Raw genomic sequence first — 20,608 nt, forward strand, 5'->3', positions numbered from 1 at the left:
TCTCCACGGGAAAGCCTCTCTCTCTCTCTCTCTCTCCCTCCGTCTCTCTCTCTCTCTCTCTCTCTCTCCCTCCCCTCTCTCCTCTCTCTTCATTAGTAAATCCTACAGTGGAATGAGAAGCGAGAGAGTGACGAGAGAGGAGAGGATGAGAAGAAGAATATAGACTGCAGAAAGAGGAGAGATGCGATAGCTAGCCGCAAACACCCGTTATCTCCATCTCTGGATTTGACCACACTTTGCCACGGCTGTGAAGGATTTCTGCTTTTTTTTTATTTATATTTATTTATTGATTGATTTAATCCTCCAAAAGGCCTCTTGTTTTTTTGGTTTTTTTTGTGGCCGGACTAACTGAGCGTGTGTGTGTGTGTGTGGAGGAGGGCTTTTAAAGCAGCGACGGATAGCGGAGCTGGGGCATCTGGCCGTCTGGGAGGCAGCGACGGCCGGCTGGCTGCATTGTGTTGCTTTGATGACCCCCGCTGTGTAGCTGCCTGCTCATCAACCTCCCCTCTCTCTCTCTCTCTCTCTCTCTCTCTCTATCTCTCTCTCACCCTCCCCCCTTCTCTCTCCTCTCTTTCCTCCTTCTCATCCTCCTCCTCCTCCTCCTCCTCCTCCTCCTCCTCTCTCTCCATCACAGCTCCCGATCCAGCCATGTTCGGCACAGAGTCATCATGTAAGTACCACCACCATCCTCCCGCCGCTCGTGTGTCTGTGTATCTTTTATGTGTCTTTTTATTTTTATGTGTACGTTTTTATCTCATGGAGAGGAGGAAAAAGGAAACTAGCTATTCCTGCATCCCTCCTCTCCTCTCCTCTCCTCTCCTCTCTTCTTCCTGTTTTGCCTCCATGGTTGCTAGTGGCAGATTGCATGGGGAGAAATCTGGGATCTACCATTTTAGCACGGAGGGTCGGCACTACAAGCTAGCTGGTCATGCTGAGCTTACAGCCTGCCTTGCATTCTCTCACTCTCAGCCTTACTCTGTGTGTGTGTGTGTGTGTGTGTGCGTGTGTATGGAGTCATGTCCTGTCAGTATGTATTTACAGTCCTCTTGAGTGTAATGGCGTGTTAGTTGAAAGTGTATATGAGTGAGAATGTCAGAAGATGGATGCTTTTCGCCAGAGTTGCATCCTTTTCAGACGCATCAGCCTACCCCTTCTCTCTTCTTTCTCCCACTCAGTCACATCGCTGTAAGGTGCAAGTGAAGCATTTCCAGTCTGGGACGCCACTGAAGCTAACATAACACACTGCCGTCGTGTATGTATGTATGTATGTATGTATGCGTGCACGTGTGTGTGTGTGTGTCCAACCTCCTTCAGAAGAGTTGATCTGTAGTTGGACCGACGTCTCTCTCCCCCCCTCTACCCCACCCTCTCTCATGAAAACCTTTCACTTTGATCAATACCATGATACCTCACTCCACTACCTGCTCTATGCTTCAAGGAAGTCTGAGCTGACCTAATTGATTCTGTCACGGCTGCACAGTCAGAGCGAAAAAGTAACTTCTATTTTTTTTTTTTTTTTTGACGTCAGATCAGAGCTAGCTTGCACGCCGGCAGCTGCACAGGCTGTGTGTTGTGTTGTGTTGTGTGTGTGTTAGCGTCCCGGCTGTTACTGTGAGGGAGAGCTGTCATGCACCACTTCCCTGCTGAACAGTTTAGTGTAATCTTTGTTTATCAAAATGCACAGCTGAGTGGATGACACCGGAGTGGAGTCTTCTGGAAGCGCAGCCTGGTACAGATCACATTTTATATTTCACCAAAAAAGCCCCCTGACCGAGGTTGTCTTGTCCTTGTGGTCTGGGAGTCTGAGTTCTTGCCAAAATTTGAGGTCATTTGAGGGTCAAACTTAATGCTTTCACTAAGTCAGTTGGACAGCAGATTGTCTACAGGGGTTTTTAGCCTGCAGGAATTGTTGTAGCTTTTAAAAGGTTGTGATGATCTATTTCAAGCACCGAATACATGTTTGAAAGATCTTGAAGAGGGTTTATTGTTGTAGGGATCATATTGTGTTACATGTCTTCTGTCTTTTGTAATCATGGCAAAGAATTAATGAAAACAAATCAGACTATAAGTGCCGATGTTGAGCTTTTCCAAATTTCTGCTTATGCTTGTCTTTTCAATAAAACCCTTGTTTAGATGTTTTAACATCTGTTGCAGCTGACTCTTGCCTTTCAATAGAGTAGAAGATTGAATGGTGATGAAGAAAGAATAGAGTGTTAAACAACAGAAGAGAAGTATAAGAAGAAATTTGTAAGCGCTCACCCTACTTACATTTTAGTTCCTAAAAGATTCAAGGAGATATAAAATACTAGAGGTCAAGTAGTTGTGTCCGTTCCTTGTGTTTCAGCTTCAAATTAGACAATGTGTTTATACAGTAGTATGTCAGAGAAATTAAGTTCATATACAAGATGTATTGTTGTTGACGGACACGGTGGCTATACCAGAGATGCAGCATATGACCTGTTTGATTATGAGGCAGTTTCTGCTTGGACACCCCGCTGCTGTCTTATGATGTTGTAGGACTGTCGTTTTTACATTTTGTTATGTGATCAGTTTGGTACAGGTACACTAGAAAGTCATAACTGTGCTGTATTTCAGTAGAAAACTAAATGGTAATGGTGCTGCACCAAGGCCATAGTGCATATACAGCATACAGAGAAGATTAGTGAATGGAAGCCAATGAGTAACAGTTCACAGGATCTTATTCAAAAGAGTGCATGGTAGCTGTGGCCAGCTTTTTACAGCTGATAAGGTTGTTTTGACTGTGAACACATGAAAACATACATAAATTCCATTATTATTTGGTTCAATAGTAAATGTCAAACTCACTTGGTGATTGTGATGCTTTTCTTTGTGACCACACAATGAATATACAGAACATGTCACTGGTTCAGTAGACTGTCATGTGAGACATAGTCAATCCTGACTCGCTGAGTAATAAAGTTGCATTGGTCGGCTGGCCCAGTGTTGGAGTTTCCCAATTGGCTTTTGCCCTTTCAAAATGTATCGGTTTCAGTGACGTCCTCAGGGGGCATTTACAGTGGAGCTGAAATAGGCTGAATTTTAAAAATACACATCTATCGACTGAAGCGTCTCACATGGAGGCTCTGATACTGACAGGAGCACCAAAGAGATGCGACGGATCCATTTTACCAGCCTGTACGGCGGCTAGCAGCTAGTTAGCATAGCTAGCATCGTTAGCATAGCTGTGCCGTGCTGTGTGCAGCCTGTGGACTGTTTAAAAATAAGGTGTAGCCGTGGTGTCTCTGGTTTAACAGCACCGTGCTGGGCAGGTGACAGGTGTGTTGATGGTGTTTCTGCTCTGAAAGACGTCACGGCACGGATATAAAGTCACACAGCTGATGGACTGTTAGCCTAGCATGCTAATCCTATGTAAACATATGGATGAAGCTGTATGTTTACAGACATCCGCAGGTAGAAGCAGATGAAAGAGCAGATAATTAGAATAGTTTTAATTAAAATTAAAATAAGTTCTCTTTCAAATCAAACATCTCAAGATATGAGTGGGAAGTATTGTTCTTGCGACTGCATTTATCTTTTTTTCTTTTTCTTTTTTGATTCAAACGTTTGTGATATGCTAGTTCAGTAAAACAAGTTTTACTGGGACCACTACAGAAAATTGCAGATGAACATTTCATATCCAGAAATTCACATTATAGACACTACCACTGACTATCCCTGTAACAAATTGGACACAATTTTGCACATTGACCATACATGATCCAGCCATACACTAGATTTAGTCTTGTTGTTGGAGCCCTCTGCGTTGGCACCCCTGCTGCGTCGCCGTACTGGGCCCATTCAAATAAAATGAAAGGGTTGTGTTTTTTCCTGCAGGGCTAAAGTCAGTCTGAACGTCGTTGTTGTGTACTGCTACCACCAACCATTATAGATATAAATGTTTGATTTTCATAGAAATTGGCAGTTTCTTACATTGACAGAGCTTTATGGAAATTCATTCATAGCTTTTTGGAATTACCTTGGAAACAAACAGAATGTGGCGAAATTATAATACCCATTTACTGTTGGAAAATGCCCATCAACTAATTTTAAATGGGCATTAGGTTCTGTAGGTCTGTAGGTTGAGGTCATAAACTCACCAGCATTTGTTGAAACACTCAGAGGCAAGTGGAGCCTCTTTTATAGGCAGTTTCATTGGAATTGCTTTGCTAGGAAACAGCTTGGGTCCAAGTTTATTTCCAAGCAGCGAACACTGCATCAGCAAACACTGAAATGGGAAATGAACTTGGACACATTTAGAAAGTTTTTGTTTGATACAGCGAAATAGTCTCTGGAATTGGAGGCTATGTTAAAATAGCAATCTATAGTTTTTGACAGTATATGAGACTTTTATACTTTTTATGATGAGCCTTTCCAACTGTGATGGTGTAAATCAGGATTTTCTGCTGTAGTCATAATGACATTGTGCAAGCTGACCATCGAGTCATCTGGCTTTGACAGAGACGCTTGTAACTAGGATGTTACAAGTCTTGTCTCCACAGCAGTGTGTGTCATTGAGGAAAACACTCAACCTGCATCTCGGGGGTGTAAGATTTGTGCGTTTTTAAGCCAAAATCTGATCTCAAGTACATCCAGATTGAGAGGAACAAAATCCTGGCAAGTTCTCATATCCATGGCTGGAGTTCTGAAACACTGCTGTCCTGTTCAGCCTCACTCGCAATTCTCAAGATAATAGAATTATTTTAACAGTTAAAATGTTTATATCATAAATAAGCCACAATGATTTTAATTTTAGACATTGGTATAATCACAGTGTACAGTCTATCGTCAAACTATCACTGGAGAAAAAATGGAAGCCTCTTTCAACTTCTGTGCTGCATTGTACGTTGTGGGTCAGTGATCAGGTTTGGTGGGAAATGTGCCGAATTGCTTTCTGGCACCAAACAGGGCTCCATTTGAAACCACCCACTATACTAGCAGAACATACTGATTTGGACAAAATTTAGCATGTAGTATGCAGAATGAAACAAAAGCAAAATCAGCAGCAGTGTTTCCCCTAGGAGTTTTTTTTTTTTTGTGGTAAACACCGAAAAAACCCTAAAGAGACAAGAAGAGACAAGTCACTCACATCGCAAGTTTCCAAGAGTTTCCTAGGAAACAACACAGAGGTTGACTCATGTTTCAGAACAGTGCCGCACAGAGGCTCTCAAACGCAAATGATTATTGATTTCCGAATGAATGGATGTTTGGCATTATTTTTGGCATTAAAGAAAAGTTTTTTTTGGTCCGTTGGGGCCTCTCGTTGGCCTGGTGGCCAACCAGGCCTGTGCAATTATAGAGGAAATACTGAGCAGTACGCCAAAAATACCCGGATGTCATACTAATTTGGAAAAAATCTCCAGTATGCATCCAACCAGTCTACCTCATCTACCGAGTTCCACAATGCTAAGCACTGGAACGGTGACAACAACCGGTCATTTTTGAAACGGCGGACAGCAACATAGCAGAGATTTTGAACCAGGCTAAAAGCTGTTGTAATTTTCGCTCTAGGACTATTAATATGTCACTTTATTAAGTTATAATTCAGACAAGAAATTAACCATTTAGATTTGTGTGTTCAGTTTATCCCAGTAACACCTGTTTGGAAATTTGCTCCGATGTTTTCAGAGATATGAGGAGCTGCTGGCTGAGTGAGACCAGTCAGTCAACTCAGCCGTTGCCGTTAGCCATGCTATTGTTTACTTCCACTTTCCAAACCCGGAAACTGGTTAAGCCTGGCCTAGCATACTGCAAATTAAGTTGATTTAACAGTTTCATGCTGAATACTACCATGAAAAGCAGTATGCAGTATACTGTAATACTGCGTTCATTGGTAGTCTGTAGTAGGTGGTTCTGAATATAGCCTCGGTTCCCCCTTCCTCATTATGGCAGATGATGGAGGTAGTGAAAAGCCAGGAAATTACCTCCAACATGTTGATTCTTTTCAGTTCAGCAAATGACAATACAAATAAAAATTTGTTTACTCTTATATAAAGTTATAACATGTAATTTGGCAATACACAAAGGAGATGTGTGGCATATGTTGGTCATGATAATACCCGTATAATCTTAATGTGATAAAAATTTGTCACATCATTTGTATTTACGCTTTGACAATTATACAGCAGCGATTCACATGAAAGTGAATGTAACACTGCTGCTTGCACCACTGTGGAGGAGTCAGTTTCAAAAATAAAACAACCTCAGTCATGTGGAAGTGGTTTGGTGACATTAACCTTCAGAGAAAAAGAGCAAATGCTACACAGCATACTCATCATCATCTAGTAACTGCTTCGGCCACGATGTGAGTCGTGTCAGGATCTGATTCGGCTCAGGTGACAAAACTGATTGATTGATCATGACATTGTATGTTCACATTGTTTTACTTCATCAGAACAGCAGCGTTGCTTAAATAATAAAACGCCCTGAGTTTTTTGTGACCAGTTGCACACAAGCAGAGGAGAGCAGACAGCACTGCCAATCAAACACCAGACTGAATTCAGTTTGAAAATCACCAGCTGGACATGTTTTATTTACCTGATGCCGTCTGTGCTGAGTCGAGGTCTAAAGCTCCATATTGGTCAACAGGACTCAGCTGACTACCATCATTACACAAGGTGATGGACTGTTTTAACTCCTGTCTATTTAAGACCCCCTTCCCAATGAACTCTGCTCTGATTGGTTAGTCTCCGAAAGCATTCGCCGGCTCCAGAGTCTGCGTAAACAAATAATAATAGTAGGATTTTGCTTCTTTTTCTCATTGCTTACTCAAACTCAAATACATCTGTACATGTTAAAGCCTGAATCTGATCCGAAACATGTGAGTGGACGACGCAAACTGCCCGTGGAACAACTTTAGCAACAAAGGCTACGGAACGGACGCCCATTTGTCAAACAGTAACCTTTGTAGTTTAGAGATATTGAATGACTTAAAGGTATACCATGCAGGATTTTCCTTAAACAATGTATAGAGTCATACAAAAGTAATCCCTGTCAATCATCACTTATTACCCTCTAGAAGTGTGTGGTGGTGTCTGCCTTTATTTTCTTGTTTTCTTATTATTTTGCCTTTGGGCAGCGGTTGTGTAGCCCCCCAGCCAATAACAGAGCGCAGGGTGTGAAGTCGGGACTCTTAGCGTAGCGGCCAGGTTACATCGCTGTCTCCGTCTCTCTCTCTCTTCTGCTCCGATGTGCTCTCTGTCTCTGTGTGTCATGAACGCATAAAGAGACTCTGTGTGTCTGCTTGACCGGGGCTGAAGCTCAGCATTCACACAAAATCCGGCAATGCGGCACCTGCCCGCAGGGTTGCGCGGAGCGGAGGTGTGCGCGGAGGCGTGGGCGTGTTCATTTGTGCCTCAGAACGCGACCGCCTTGAAACAATCAGAAAACAACGTTTTATTTATCTAATTCACTGGTTTTGTTCTCGCCAGCGCCGCTAGTTCTGTTCACTCTCTAGCTTGCTCAACTGCTGATGCCCCCCCCCCCCTCTCTCTCTTTCTTCATGCTTTGATTTTTCAAAAGGCCTTTCGGTAGTGATGTCTTCCTCGGTTTTATTGGGTGTTAGACTTTAAAGAGCAGCCCTTCATTAGCCATTTCCCTCTGTTTTTTAACAGCGAGCAGCACTTATAAATGCACCTTACTGACTTCAGTGTGAACACAAACATCATTTACTTCACACAACTCTGGGTAAATGCAATTACCTTGTCAAACACACACACACACTCTCTCTCTCTCTCTCACACACACACACACACACACACACACAGCTCATTATTAAACATTTGGCCTGATCAGATGTCACCTCCCTGCCTCAGTCTCTCTTTTCAGGCCACCAATCCAACATCAGTGTTGGTAAATGGCTACTGCATTGTGCATTGCTCTTTATCCTATGGCCCACATGTTGCAGGATGTTATGAGGAAGAAACGGATGATTCACTAGTTGTACAATAAACCTGCACTTTATCAAAATGGAGGTCAGTACTTGCAGTTTTCTAGGTGGTACAAGATGTTATTTCTGCCTGAAGGGAGATTCATTTTGTTTTTCTTGTAGTCATTTAAACTTTATCATTAGTACACAGTGATGGGAAGTGAATAACTAAATACAAAAAATGCAATGCAAATGCAAAAATGTTGGATTCAAACCAGTGACTCTCAGCCTGTTTAGTCAGTACTGCAGCCTTGGAGGGGGGGGTGGGGGGGGGGTTATTGATTGTCTGATGTCAAATTGTCTGGAGAGGAACAGAGATTCTATTATCATTGTTGTGAACTGAAGGGACCAACAGTGACATTGCATTCTTTTTTGTTGGCGTTACTATCAGTTTAATAATAACTTCCTCAGATGGTTATGTGGAGGGTCGTACTCGTTTGTAGTGACTGACTCTGCTCGTAAACCCCACAGTGCTACGATGGCAAAGTGCTGTCGAGATGAACACTTAGCCAGGTGGGTTGCAACGGGATGAGATTTACATGGTATGATAACTGTCTCACGGTCTCACGATATTTCACAATTGTTATTATTATTATTATCAGTTACAATGACGCTGAAAGGAATGAAAACAGAAGCACTTTATTATAGTTGAAACTTGAAACATTTTTTTTCAATGCTAGCATGTATAGAAACTTGATTTGCATGTTAACACCAGTGATGGAGGAAGTACTCACATCCTTTTTCTTAAATAAAAATACTAATACCACACTGTGAAAGTACTCTAGTAGTCCTGCATTGAAAATGTTAAGTAGAAATATGGAAGTTTTATCACGGAAATGTAAAAAATAAGTACTCAATGCAGAAAAATGTCCCCTGTGACTGTTATACTAATATATATATAATATAATTAGATTATTGTTACTCATGCATTAATGTAAAAGCATTGAATTATTGTTTATCCAACTGCAACTAATGATTATTTTCATTCTGGATTAATCTGTTGATTATTTTCTCCATTAATCAATTGTTTGGTTTGTAAAAATTCTCAAACTAGTGAGAAATGACGTCACAAGCGCTCTAAACGATTATCAGAATAGTTTCCAATTTCCTGTAGGTGTGTGACAGCACAGCCGGACTGATCCCGTCTGTATTTTTAACTCTCACACACACTCGCTTATGTCAGCCCTCTCGAGCCGGGGAAAGTTTGTGTGTGTTTCTTTACGGGGTCAGATCAGAGTCAGTGTGTTTCTGTTTGTAAGTCAGAGGTTAGACAACACAGATGGAGCCGGGAGCCGGGATGTGGAAAATCATTTCAATAGCGCATTTTATTATGGACGGTCAAGCGTTCACATGTTTTTTCTTTAAGGATTAAACACTTTATTTGATCTGCATGGAGGGAAGTGTTCCCTCCTTTGGCAGCCACTGCGTCCACATTTTTTTTTTTTTTACAAATTAGATATCCGTCCTCAAGGACAACCCTGTGCTCGTTTTTTACGATATCCAAAATATTCCCACGCTGCTGATTTTTTCAACTTCTTTTCCGGGGGGGGGTGGAGATTGGTGGCATCAGTCTTGCTTCTCTCTGCCGTTTTCTCCACTGCATGTGTTTGTGTGTGTGTTGCGCCAGTTGCAGAATCTGACAAGCATTTGAGGAGGACAGGAAATGTGCACGTGTGGGTGAGATTGTCCATTCAGTTGCATTTAAAACATTTTTTTTTACAAAACTGGTAAAATGTACAAATGTACATGGTATGATAAGTGAAACCGGGATACCGACGCAACCCTAGTAGCCAGTAGTTCATTACTGTTTTGATTTTGTCACTACAGTTAGAAAATCATGGAGCTACCTCCTCATGTGTGGGTGAACAGCACAACAGTTGGTGGATGAATGTTTGTTCGACTTTTACCGTACTGCTTAGTATATGAGTGCACAGTTGCACACTGGATATTCCTTATGCAGGGAGCTTTTATAAGTCCCCTAAGCGGTGCACATTTCAAAAAGCACCACTCATGACTTAAGCACAGTGGATACTTGCTAAGAAAATGATTTGAACCCAAGTTCTCCAATTTTCTCAATGGCCTTCCAACACCCTGACCTGTTCAAGACTGTCTTTACTGTCTCTTGGCTGTTTGGAAACCCTGATTGAGGTTCAGTCTTGGACAAAGGTTTGAAAAAGTGAGATTGATTTGTAGAATCAGCCTAAACCACATTATTTACTCATATACTGTATGCGTCTGAGCCACTACAAACAGTCGTAATTGTTTTATACCTTTTTATTATGGAGCCAATAATAGAGATGACAGGAAATGAAGGAGCAAAAGACTGCCAAAAGCCAGAGTGATACAAGTTTACTGTGAGGTGAGCTGGGATAGATTTGCTAGTAATTTAAGGATAACAGAGTTAACAGCTTACGTGAAACCATTCTGTCCTGATCATCTGGTTTGAGCACATTTCCAGTTTGTAGTCTAAATAATCTGTGATATCCACCGTTACATGCAGTTTCATGATCGATAAGGATTTCAGAAATCTTCTTGGGTGTCCCCGGCCTAGCCCTGGTTGAAACCTGAACACCACACTGACTGTAGACCGGGCTATTTCTGTGTAAGATAAATGTTAGATTGCAAGCGGTATGCCAACTGATAAGGCTGAGCTCAGGTTAATGCAGCTGGGAAATGGAGTCTTGTTTTGATTGTGGGAGGATTGCTGTAGGCCATACCTTTAGTCATATCACTCCAACATTGTATAAGTGCTATTTCATCGCTGGTCCATTATGTGTTTTTTTTATTTTTTTATGCTGGATGTTATTTTGGTTATTGCCCTGACAAGATCACATCATCTTTCAATGCAGTGATAAGCCACTAATGGGCTTTGAACTCTCATGCTGAGGTAGCTCCAGGTTGTATTTGTTTGTTACGCTGTCGGGGCCCATGAGCAGAATAAGGTGCTTACTGAAATTGGCCATTTGATGAAAGCCAAACAGAACTCTGACGGCAACCAGCTGTCTCTGTTGCTGTGGTAACCCCCCGTAAGAACGGCGAAACCGGCAGAGTGATCGGGTTTCTGTGGTAACTGCTGACTTATGCTATTTTTGTCTCTTGAGCTCATATAGTTGGCTGGAAGTTGAGTGAGCCAAAAAGGAGGCTTATTTTAGATAAAGGATCTTCAGTAAGGACTTTTATCCCCTGAAAGAGACACTAATGTATTCCCATGGATTATGACCTTTGACCCTAAATCCTCACCAAACAGATAAAGGGTCTGAAAACATCTCGCCATAAAGCTTGTACACTCTCTAATGCATCGGATTTTAAAGTTTAAACATGGTTGCTGTTGCAGTAGCTCACTGCATGCCAGTAATAAACTTACTATCTGACCAAAACATCTCTGTATTTTTTCCCCCTTGTGCAAAATCTTGACATTGAAAACTAAATAAAAGGAACAATTTAACTCATTTGCTACTTTTTGGATCGGATATTTTGTGATATAGGGTAGTTATCCCAGGTGTGAATGCAGCAAAATTTCAATTTGCTTTCATTTTGTAGTGTAATACTTGTGTATAATGTGTCCAAACATTAAAAACTACTGGGAAATATTACCTAACTAGTTGACTTGAGTGAAAACCCCAGTGTCTGAACTGGAGCAAAGAGTCTGTTTCTCCTTTTGAGCTGCCTGAATGATGCAACTCTCCTTCAAAATCAGATGGCTACGATAACGTCTTCTTCTGTGAAGCTGATCTTCAACAAAATGATTAACAACAACATGTATCTGCTTCCTTATCAGTGGATTATTTCTGCCAGTAGTCTTTCTTAAGCCATCATTGTTTCTCACTAAAAAAAAAAAAAAAGGCAGCGGAGCAGCAAGTCTCTGTTGGTGCTGTGTGCTTATCAAACGAAATAGGCCTCGGTTTTTAAATTTTTGATGAATTTACTTGTCTTAGTGAATTTTGATGATGGCCTATTTCCTTGATCATTCATAGCTGTTGAATACTGTAGGCTTAGGTCAACCACAGCATGTTCAGATTAGATCACAACTATTTATAAAAAAAAAAAATAAAAAAAAAAAGACCTGGAAATGTTTTTACATCATCGATAGTCATTTCACTGGCATTCAAAATCTCCATATATGGATCTGATGCTGGTTGTGAAACTATTCAACAAACAGGACCAGCTCCCAGGCCATTTGCTGCTGCCATCCATAACTTCAGCGGTGCACAGCCTGTGCCAACAGTAACAGAGCTCAGACTCTTGAGTTTTAATGATCATAGGCTTGGCCAGAGCCACGGGAGGTGAAGTCATTCTGTTGCTCTTGAATTCAGTCTCAGCTTGCTCACCACACTCGCCATGGGCATAGTTAAATTTCTTTGAGTCAAATGTTCTATGTAGCTCAACAAATTAAGCATAGCAACTACCGTTTGTGGAATTCCAGTGGGTTTGAGTTCCAGTAACAAACATTGTACTGTATGTGTGCGGTCCATGCCACTTTGGGTCAAAGTGTCCACTAAATGGCATCTTCTAGGTCTGATATCTGGCTCCTTTTTGAATAAAATACTTTTTTCAGTCACTTTATAATTGTTTGACATTAAAATGTTCAAATTTGAACATGAAATACTGGCACAAAATATAATTTATTAGCAGCATCAATATATTGGTGCTGGCATTCAAACCCATAACAACTGATTCTTAATTAGATCACAGAACAACAACAGAAAGCTCACAATATTTTCCTGTTTGTCATTTTGTCTGGACAATAATTATTTGGGCTGCAACTAACAATTATTTTCTTTAGTGATTAATCTGCTGATTATTTTTTCCATTAATTATTTTCTCTCTAAAATGTCTTTAAAGGTCTTATTTCATCCAAACAACAGTCCAGAACTCAAATATATTCAATATTCATATCATGTATGACAAAGAAAAGCACTAAATGATCACATTTGAGAAGCTAAAAGCTTCGTACTTGCTTAAAAAAAAGATTAAAATGATTATTAGATTATCTCACTAGTTGTATTAGCACTATTAAAGGTAGAGTCAGTCATTCTGGACAAAGATTGTTGATGTTTGAACTAAACAACCAAACAAACACACCCCTCCCTTCATACTCACTCAGAAGCTCCGCCCCCCTAAATTCATGGACGTTCATCGCCAAGGCAACGACCAAAAGAGAAATATGGTTAAGAGGTTGAAAACACATATACAGTGAGATATTTCTGCGATATAAACAGCTGGCTGCTCAGATTATGCTTCACTAAACACGACAGAAACAGACTCTGACGCTGATCTCCGTGAGATTGTCTCGGATTCAGTGTGGACTGATATATTTAATAAAATGGAAGTGTATATGTTCTGTTTTCTATGTGGATTGGCCACGGCCTCTCTCTCTCTCCAGTTCACCAGCCCTAACTGACCGTTCAACGAGTGCTGGAGACGGGACACTGTCACGTCCTCACACAGACAGCTGCTCCGATGACCCCCCCTCTCTCCTGTGCACGAGCACGAACGCCCTCTGCTGATTGGCTGGAATAGTGTTGTGCGGCTCGCTCTGAGCCACTGTGTTTACATGCACATTTACAGAGCCAGTGCTGTGTATGAACACCAGATTTTTTATTTTTTTTTTTTTGTTCAGCACACACACAGAATGAACAGCTAGCGGGCCATAAGGAGAGTATATTGGATTAGAATTACTGACTCTGCCTTTAATTAGGTTGGCCCATATAATGCCAGAAAATAGTGAGAAATGTTCCTCAGAATTTCCCAGAATAAAAAGCAGATGTCTTAAAATTTTAGTCTTGTTTTGTCTGACTAACTGCCAAAAACCCAAATATATTCAATTTACAACGATATACAAAAGAGAAAAGCTGTAAATCCTTACATTTGTGTGGCTAAAGCCAGATAACGTCAGAAAAACTTAATCGTTTGTTGAAATAGCTGTCACTTCATTCAACAGACAGAAAATTAAATTATCCATTAAGAGTTTCAGCTCTCAAAGTTACCCAAACACTGTAAGGAAGAGCTCTCACAGTAGCATCGATAAAGCAACTCAATGGGACTAACCACATAAACTAAACAGCGTGCAGCGAACTGGTGTCAATTAGTCAGTCACATAACTTGGAAGTTGGACCCTCTGCGGTGGAAGGGCGAGGGGAGAAATGAAAACATCACTGTTCTTGGCGTACTCCCTCAGTAATAATCATAATGTGTGCTTGGCTGATGATGAAAAGGGGAGTTTTTTGGTAGCTTGCAGAATGAGTGAATATGATTAACACCCGGGGCTGCATGGGATGGAGAGAATATTATTTGGCTGAAACACGGGGCCTGTCTGCTTGGAAAGGTTTTAAGAGGGGCAGGGACACTATGCTCGAGTTACAACAAAAGAGCTTGTCATGTGAAAAAACCTCTTTCTCCCTGAGAAAACAAAGAAAACGTCTAATTGCACTGTTGCGTGACTGTAGTAAAATTATAGGTCTACTATGAAAGGAGGAATAAATTATACAGACCTTAATCTGACTATTTTTATTCTTGTTTTCAGTCCGTCATCATGGTGGTATTTGCCTTGAAAGCAACAACCATTTTCCAAACACTCCATTCAGCTGTTAATACAGCAGCTGTACCATTGAGTGTATCATCTGTAGTATTGTTACGAGCGTAAACGCCTGCATTTAAACACTCCTAACTGGCACATGCTGCAATAATCTAACACGTGGTGACACTGATACCCAGTCTACCCTATTATTTAACATAGTACCGGCTTCTAGAAACCTTTCATTCCCGCTGAGCTAATTGCTGATTTTGTTTTGAAACTGGGGATAAAATTTAAATCAGCATCATCTTTATTGTCTGAATAGTGTCAGAGTAGTAATCTGAGCCTTAGTTAATAGTATCGTTGGCCTTGCTTCCTCCATTCAGGAGAAGGACATTTACACGGCTGTTGACTGCTGCATGATCAGTCTTCCTGGTGGATCTTCAAGGAAGCCCAGTGATAATTGAATCGGTTCAGTCGGATCTCGTTGAGAAAATCACTGCATTTGTCATCATCATGTTCAAACACTAACAAAGAACTGCAGCTAACCTTGTCAGCCTTTTAATTTCTCAGGGCTCTCTCCGTCTTCCTTCTCTAGTATCTCAGCAGGCTATGAAAAGAAAGAAAGAAAGAAAGAAAGAAAGAAAGAAAGGAACAAGGTCACTGGTTCTAATCAATGGATCAAGTGAGGAGTGTGATGATAATGATAATGTTTCAACCTTTCCTAATAACTAATGCTGAGGGGCTCCGGAGCAACGCGCTCAGCCCCCAGTAGAACCATTAAAGCTGGTCAGTGGCCGTCTGTAAGACTGGAGAGGATGCCGGCTGGATGCTCGGAGTAAATAAATATTAGAAGATATTTCCATTACAATAATCACAAAAGTGAAGGACTGAAGGCCTTGGCTATCTGTAAATCTGCACTGAGGAGGCTCCTTCTTCCATTCTGCTGTAGGGTCATTTAGGGGTTGTCATGGTTACCTCTGCAAGAGGAGGCTAAGGAGCACCCCGCCCCCCTTCATTAAAATCCATGTTATTGATTGGCTGGCCTGGTGTCTACAGACCCCCCTGTACTTATTCTGCTGGGTTACTAGCAGGAGAGAAGGACAGAGCTTGCTCACAATTGTGTTGGCCCGCTGTCACTCACAGACAACAGCCAATCAAGGAAAGCGAACCAGACCAGGGGCCCCCAGTAGTAAATGTGCTCTATGAAAGACAGCTAGCTGCTGCTTAGATTGCTGTATGGATTTGGACAGTGGTGGAGGAGCATAACCCCTGATTTTTCTGGTGAAAGCGGAAAAGAAAAATCTCACTTTGACTGAGTGTTTGTTAAAGATTTTTGAGATCTGAGATTTTTATTTATAAGGCAAAAAAAAAAAAGAGGCCTTGTCAGTGTATTAGTGGCTTTAGTGGATGTTTCAGTGGAATGGAGGGTAAGTAATATGCTGTTGCTTCATTTGGTCTGCTGCTGACATGCTGTGTGTAGTCAGGAACTGTACGGTAGCTGTGTTTCTGATCTTTTTCCCTTGCAAATGGCCTTTGTATTGTGTACAGCAGGTGGCCCTGTACATTTTGTATTGATATTCATGAAGTAGATGGTTTACTCACCGCGTGGGCGAAGGCCTGCTGGCTCTGTGTATGTGTGTGTGTGTGTGTGTTGCTTGCCTCTTTATGTCTTAGTTGTATATCTGTGTGTGTGTGTGTGCGTGTGAGGGATATACTAGCTGCAGCTGATATCTGTGTTTACATAGTGGCTTGTTGAGCAGAGCTAGATTAAACCTGGGGTTAGGGAAAGGTGCCGTCATTCAATCTTTGTATTTATTTTCCATTGATGTCCCATATGTTTATTTCCTTTTGTTTACTGTTGTCTGGTGGTTATGGAAAATAATTAAAAATAGTGAGGTTGTTTGTGTGAGAAATTTTGCCCGTCCGCCTCTGCAACCTCCCATACAACAACATCTCAGTTTTTGTTTGGAAGAAATACAGCCAGGGAGCTGTTCTTATCCATCAGCCAGCAAGTAAAGCAAAGAAAATAGATAAATGAGTCTCTCTCGCTCCCTCCCGTTCCCTCCTTTCCAGTTTCTTTATTGATGTAAAAGGAAGATTACAATATTGCCAAAGCATTTCAGGACTCCACAAAGCAATTATTCCATCGCATTTAATTTAGAGTGCATAATAGAAATGGGAAAAAAAATGAAAAGAAAACAGTGAATATGTGGTTGTTACTAACTGAATAGAACAAATCTTGGACGCCAATTAAACCAACAGAAGTTGATAAAAATAAATAAAAAAAGACATCTCTCTCAATTTGTAGCTAGCGAAGAGAAACTTCCAATACTTTCAGACAGCATCGAAGATCACACTCAAGAAAAGATTTTTTTTTTTTTACAAAGTTAGGATAATGTTTTGTCCTGTTGAGTATCGAATAAAATAGAAACAGTTAAAAGCAATGACAACTTCACACAATCTGTTTGGTCTTAGCAGCCAGTATTTCATGTCTCTCTTTCTTAGTTTCAAGCGTCTCGACTGCCAAGGCTTCATTTCATTTGGATAATGCTCCTTTTTGGATTTTTTGAATTCTTAGAGACTTTGCAAAATGAGTCCAAAATTAAATTAAAAGTTGTGAAGTGAGATCTAATGTCGCTATACTCTCTAATTCAGGCAACCACATAATTCTAGGTTGATTCTCTGTCTGTATTCTGGAGTAGGTTTTATATTTTTATGTTTGGCATTACCTAAAACAACTGCGCATTCGATTGATCGTCTGCTCTGCTGGTACTTTCTTAGATCCCCTTTTGTGTTTTTCCACTCAAGGGGGGAAAAAAAAGTACCAGTTCGGCTCTACATTTGTTGTTTGAAAGTCTTTCTACTGAAACCCAAAAATAGATTTCCAGAATTTTAGATGAGAGATTTTGAGTTAGTCCCTTATCTCTCTCTCTCTCCTCGTCCTTGGATGATACTCACTGTCTGTGTTTCCTTCTCTGCCTTCTGTTCAAGATAAGTTTTGCTGGTAGAAACCCCAAGATGTATTCCTACAGTATGCCACCAACAGCAGCTACAATGAGTTTTTGTTGTTGCTTGTGTGGGAGTTTCATAGATCTGTCAATGTTGTTCATAATGCTGGACAGTTCTTCTTCATAGCTTACATTATTTATACCTTACATGTGCAGTAAACCCTCCAACCCACACGTTTGCAGACAACAACACAGAAAGTTAAACAGGTTAGGATGCAGGCGGCCTGCAGGAGCTCCCAAAACTTGTCTTGTATTACTCACACATTGCTTCTTATGATAATATCTGACATGAATGTGTCTCCTGAAGCAGTGCTGCTGTATCCAGACAACCCGCCACCAGTACTTTTCTGTTCCAAAAACCCTGAAAGGTGCAGCAAAGTTTTTAGGTACATTTAGAATCAGCAAAATGTACAGAAGACATCTTTCAATACCACTTAATTCGTGAAACCAGTCCAATACTCATTTGTCCAGCGGTTATATCTGCCAAGCTGTTGCCAAGCTGCAAAAGCAGGCGCTTCGCTGAAGATACAGAAACTTCTAAATACTCAAATCCCACATGTGAATATACACAGACTTTTGTAATAACATACTACAAGACTCACGTTTGAGCTCCATATGTCAGCTGTAAAACTCCACCGCTGCCATGTTTTCGAAGCGTTTGAAAAGGAACGCTTTGAAAATATGGAGCAGACACGAGGCGACTGCTTCAATGAGATGAGCAATCTTCCAGTCAATGACAAATGTTGGATTGTATTAACTGTCTGGACTTTCATTTGGGGTGTTGTAGTAAACATTGATGATCTTAAGCCATTTCTGTGTAGCTTTGCGGGTCAGTGTCAGGTTGAACAGCCAAGGACAGATTTCATCTACAATCTCCAAAATTTATGGTTGAATGTGGTTGAGTGTAACGGAACTCCGATGTTTTATATTTGCCTGTAAAATTGGGTTTATCTGTATTAAAATGGCCACAGTTCCTACAAGGTTAATCAAAACTGAAAGTCAGCACTTAAACCTCACAGTCAGTATTTGAAATCAAGTGTGTTGAAGTACAAAGCCAACAAAATGTGTCACTCTTCTAATACTTTCTGACTCCACTATATAGAGTTGGCCAGCACGCAGTCAGTACTAATATCAAGTAGCTTTGTTCCAACAGCACTGTACTCTGTTGGAGATAAATGTTGAAGTCACTGATTATTGTCAGTTTTACCCATCAAAGGCTGTGTGTGTGTGTGTGTGTGTGTGTGTGTGTGTGTGTGTGTGTGTGTGTGTGTGTCTGTCAGCCTCTTTTAGACATATGGTGGTAGTGATTTTAAAAGCATGAGAGTGCATTAATACGTCATGAAACAAGACCTGTCATTTGTTCTCGTTTGTAGTTAAGTGTGTCTGGCTGCACATGTAGGGATTGTGTGTGTGTGTGTGTGTGTGTGTGTGTCTCAGTGTGTATCTTTTATCATTCTGGTCAGACCAGCAGTCTGCTGACCGTCCCCTCTTCAGTAAAGGTCACATCTCCTGTTGTCTCCGGTGACATTTAGTCCTGAGTCTGTCTGTTAGCATTTGTCCCTTCATTTCATCATGTTACACTCCCAACATGCTCTGGGCCTGCTTCCCTGTCAGCGAGCATCATGGCAGCGGTAGCAGTGATGGAGGTAGAGAAGTGAGCTTGCATTATGGTCTAGACCAAATCTCCTGATGCTGGTGTTTACATTTTCTGGCTTTTTGGAGATGCTCCTATCCAGAGTATGAAATTTTTCTATACTAGCGCCAATGCTACCTGAGTTTTGGCAGTGATACCAAAACTATATACTTTGAGGAATAAATCATGTTTTTCCCCCATTTAATCAAAAGAAGCCAAACTTCTCAAATGTTAAATGTTTTTAGAGCTGCAAGGATTACCTAGTTGATTGACAGAAAACAAATCTGCAACTATTTTGATAATAGATAAATCGTATATGGGTATTATTTAAGCAGAAATGAGGATTTAATGGTTCCAGGTTGAGAACTTGCTGCTTTTTGAGTATGTTTGGGGTTTTGGATTTTTTATTGGACAAAACAAGGTATTTGATAAAGCTGCCTTGTGCTTTGGGATATTGTGATGGACAGTTTTCATTGTTTGTTGTTGTGTTGTATTTATCGGGACAATGTGCAGTTTTAAACATAAATGTTAACATTTGATGTACTGCACCAGAGTTTAGCTTAAACTATTTTTCATCTGCAGTCCTTTACAATTAATTCATTTTATGTTTTATAGACCTAACAATTTAAAATAATCAATGAATCTAGAAATTAACCGCCAGAGGAATCGATTATGAAAATAATTGTTACTTGCAGCACTAAATGTTTTCTAAATACAATCAGCTGTGCAGGTTTTCAACTTTTTGGCATTGACAGATTTTGAACCTCGGTGCTAGAAACTCTTCTTTGTTGTATCTGTTTGTGTTGGAGGACTGATGGTGCAGTTTTACTTCTGCTCACTGAAGTTTTTTTTTTTTTTATACGAATGTAAAAAGTCGATTACAAACACTTGGCGAGCTGCAGTTAGAGTCCAAGCCAGAAAAAAAAAGTCTTGGTGGAATAATTTTCCATCATGCAGCTCAGTCTGTTATCTTAGAGTTGAGTTAAACTGTCTCTTACAAGGACAAAGTGTTCTTAGAAATCTGCACCACAGTGGCACAAAAAAATCATCTTTTACCTTTTTTTATTTTAACTTTTTTACAGCTTTACAAATCCTGTAAGCGAATCCTGTAAGTGTGTGCACGAACCAGACATAGAGGCTTGATTACGTTTTATTTTAATTTAGTTTGATACTCAATTGGGAAATTCATGTCACACCTTTACTCGAGGATTATGTAATTAAATTATACAAGGAGGGTGTAAGATTTCTGTCAGTGGAGCCTGAACCCAGGACGTCCACTAGAGAGAAGATCTCTTTTCTGATCATGCAACCCTGCTGACAGCTTCTTCCACAAAGATTAACATACTAATGCCCATCACATGTTCCCAGAACCCAATTTGATATTTTTAAATGCACCCAGTGGTTAAAATCCTAAAGGTATTAAATATAAAATGATACAAAGCAGACAAAAGTAGGAAAATCTTCACATTTGAGGAACTGGAAACAAATGTTTGCTAGTTGATTTC

The 20,608-nt window shown here is 40.6% G+C and overlaps 1 protein-coding gene across 7 annotated transcripts in view; it reads left to right on the plus strand.

Moving 5' to 3' along the window:
- The window catches only part of LOC122985432 (suppressor of tumorigenicity 7 protein homolog), a 64,552-nt gene that overhangs the window by 18,519 nt on the left and 25,425 nt on the right, over positions 1–20,608 (plus strand). For 6 of the 7 annotated variants that reach the window (XM_044356076.1, XM_044356072.1, XM_044356073.1 and 3 more), the window contains one exon: positions 635–670. The exons of the other annotated variant lie outside the window; for it this stretch is intronic. In XM_044356076.1, the coding sequence (XP_044212011.1) occupies positions 635–670 (36 nt within the window). The remainder of the gene's footprint in view (positions 1–634; positions 671–20,608) is intronic. 7 annotated transcript variants of the gene reach the window in all.

The sequence above is a fragment of the Thunnus albacares genome, chromosome 7, assembly GCF_914725855.1.
Source record: "Thunnus albacares chromosome 7, fThuAlb1.1, whole genome shotgun sequence".
Taxonomy (NCBI): Eukaryota; Metazoa; Chordata; class Actinopteri; order Scombriformes; family Scombridae; genus Thunnus; species Thunnus albacares.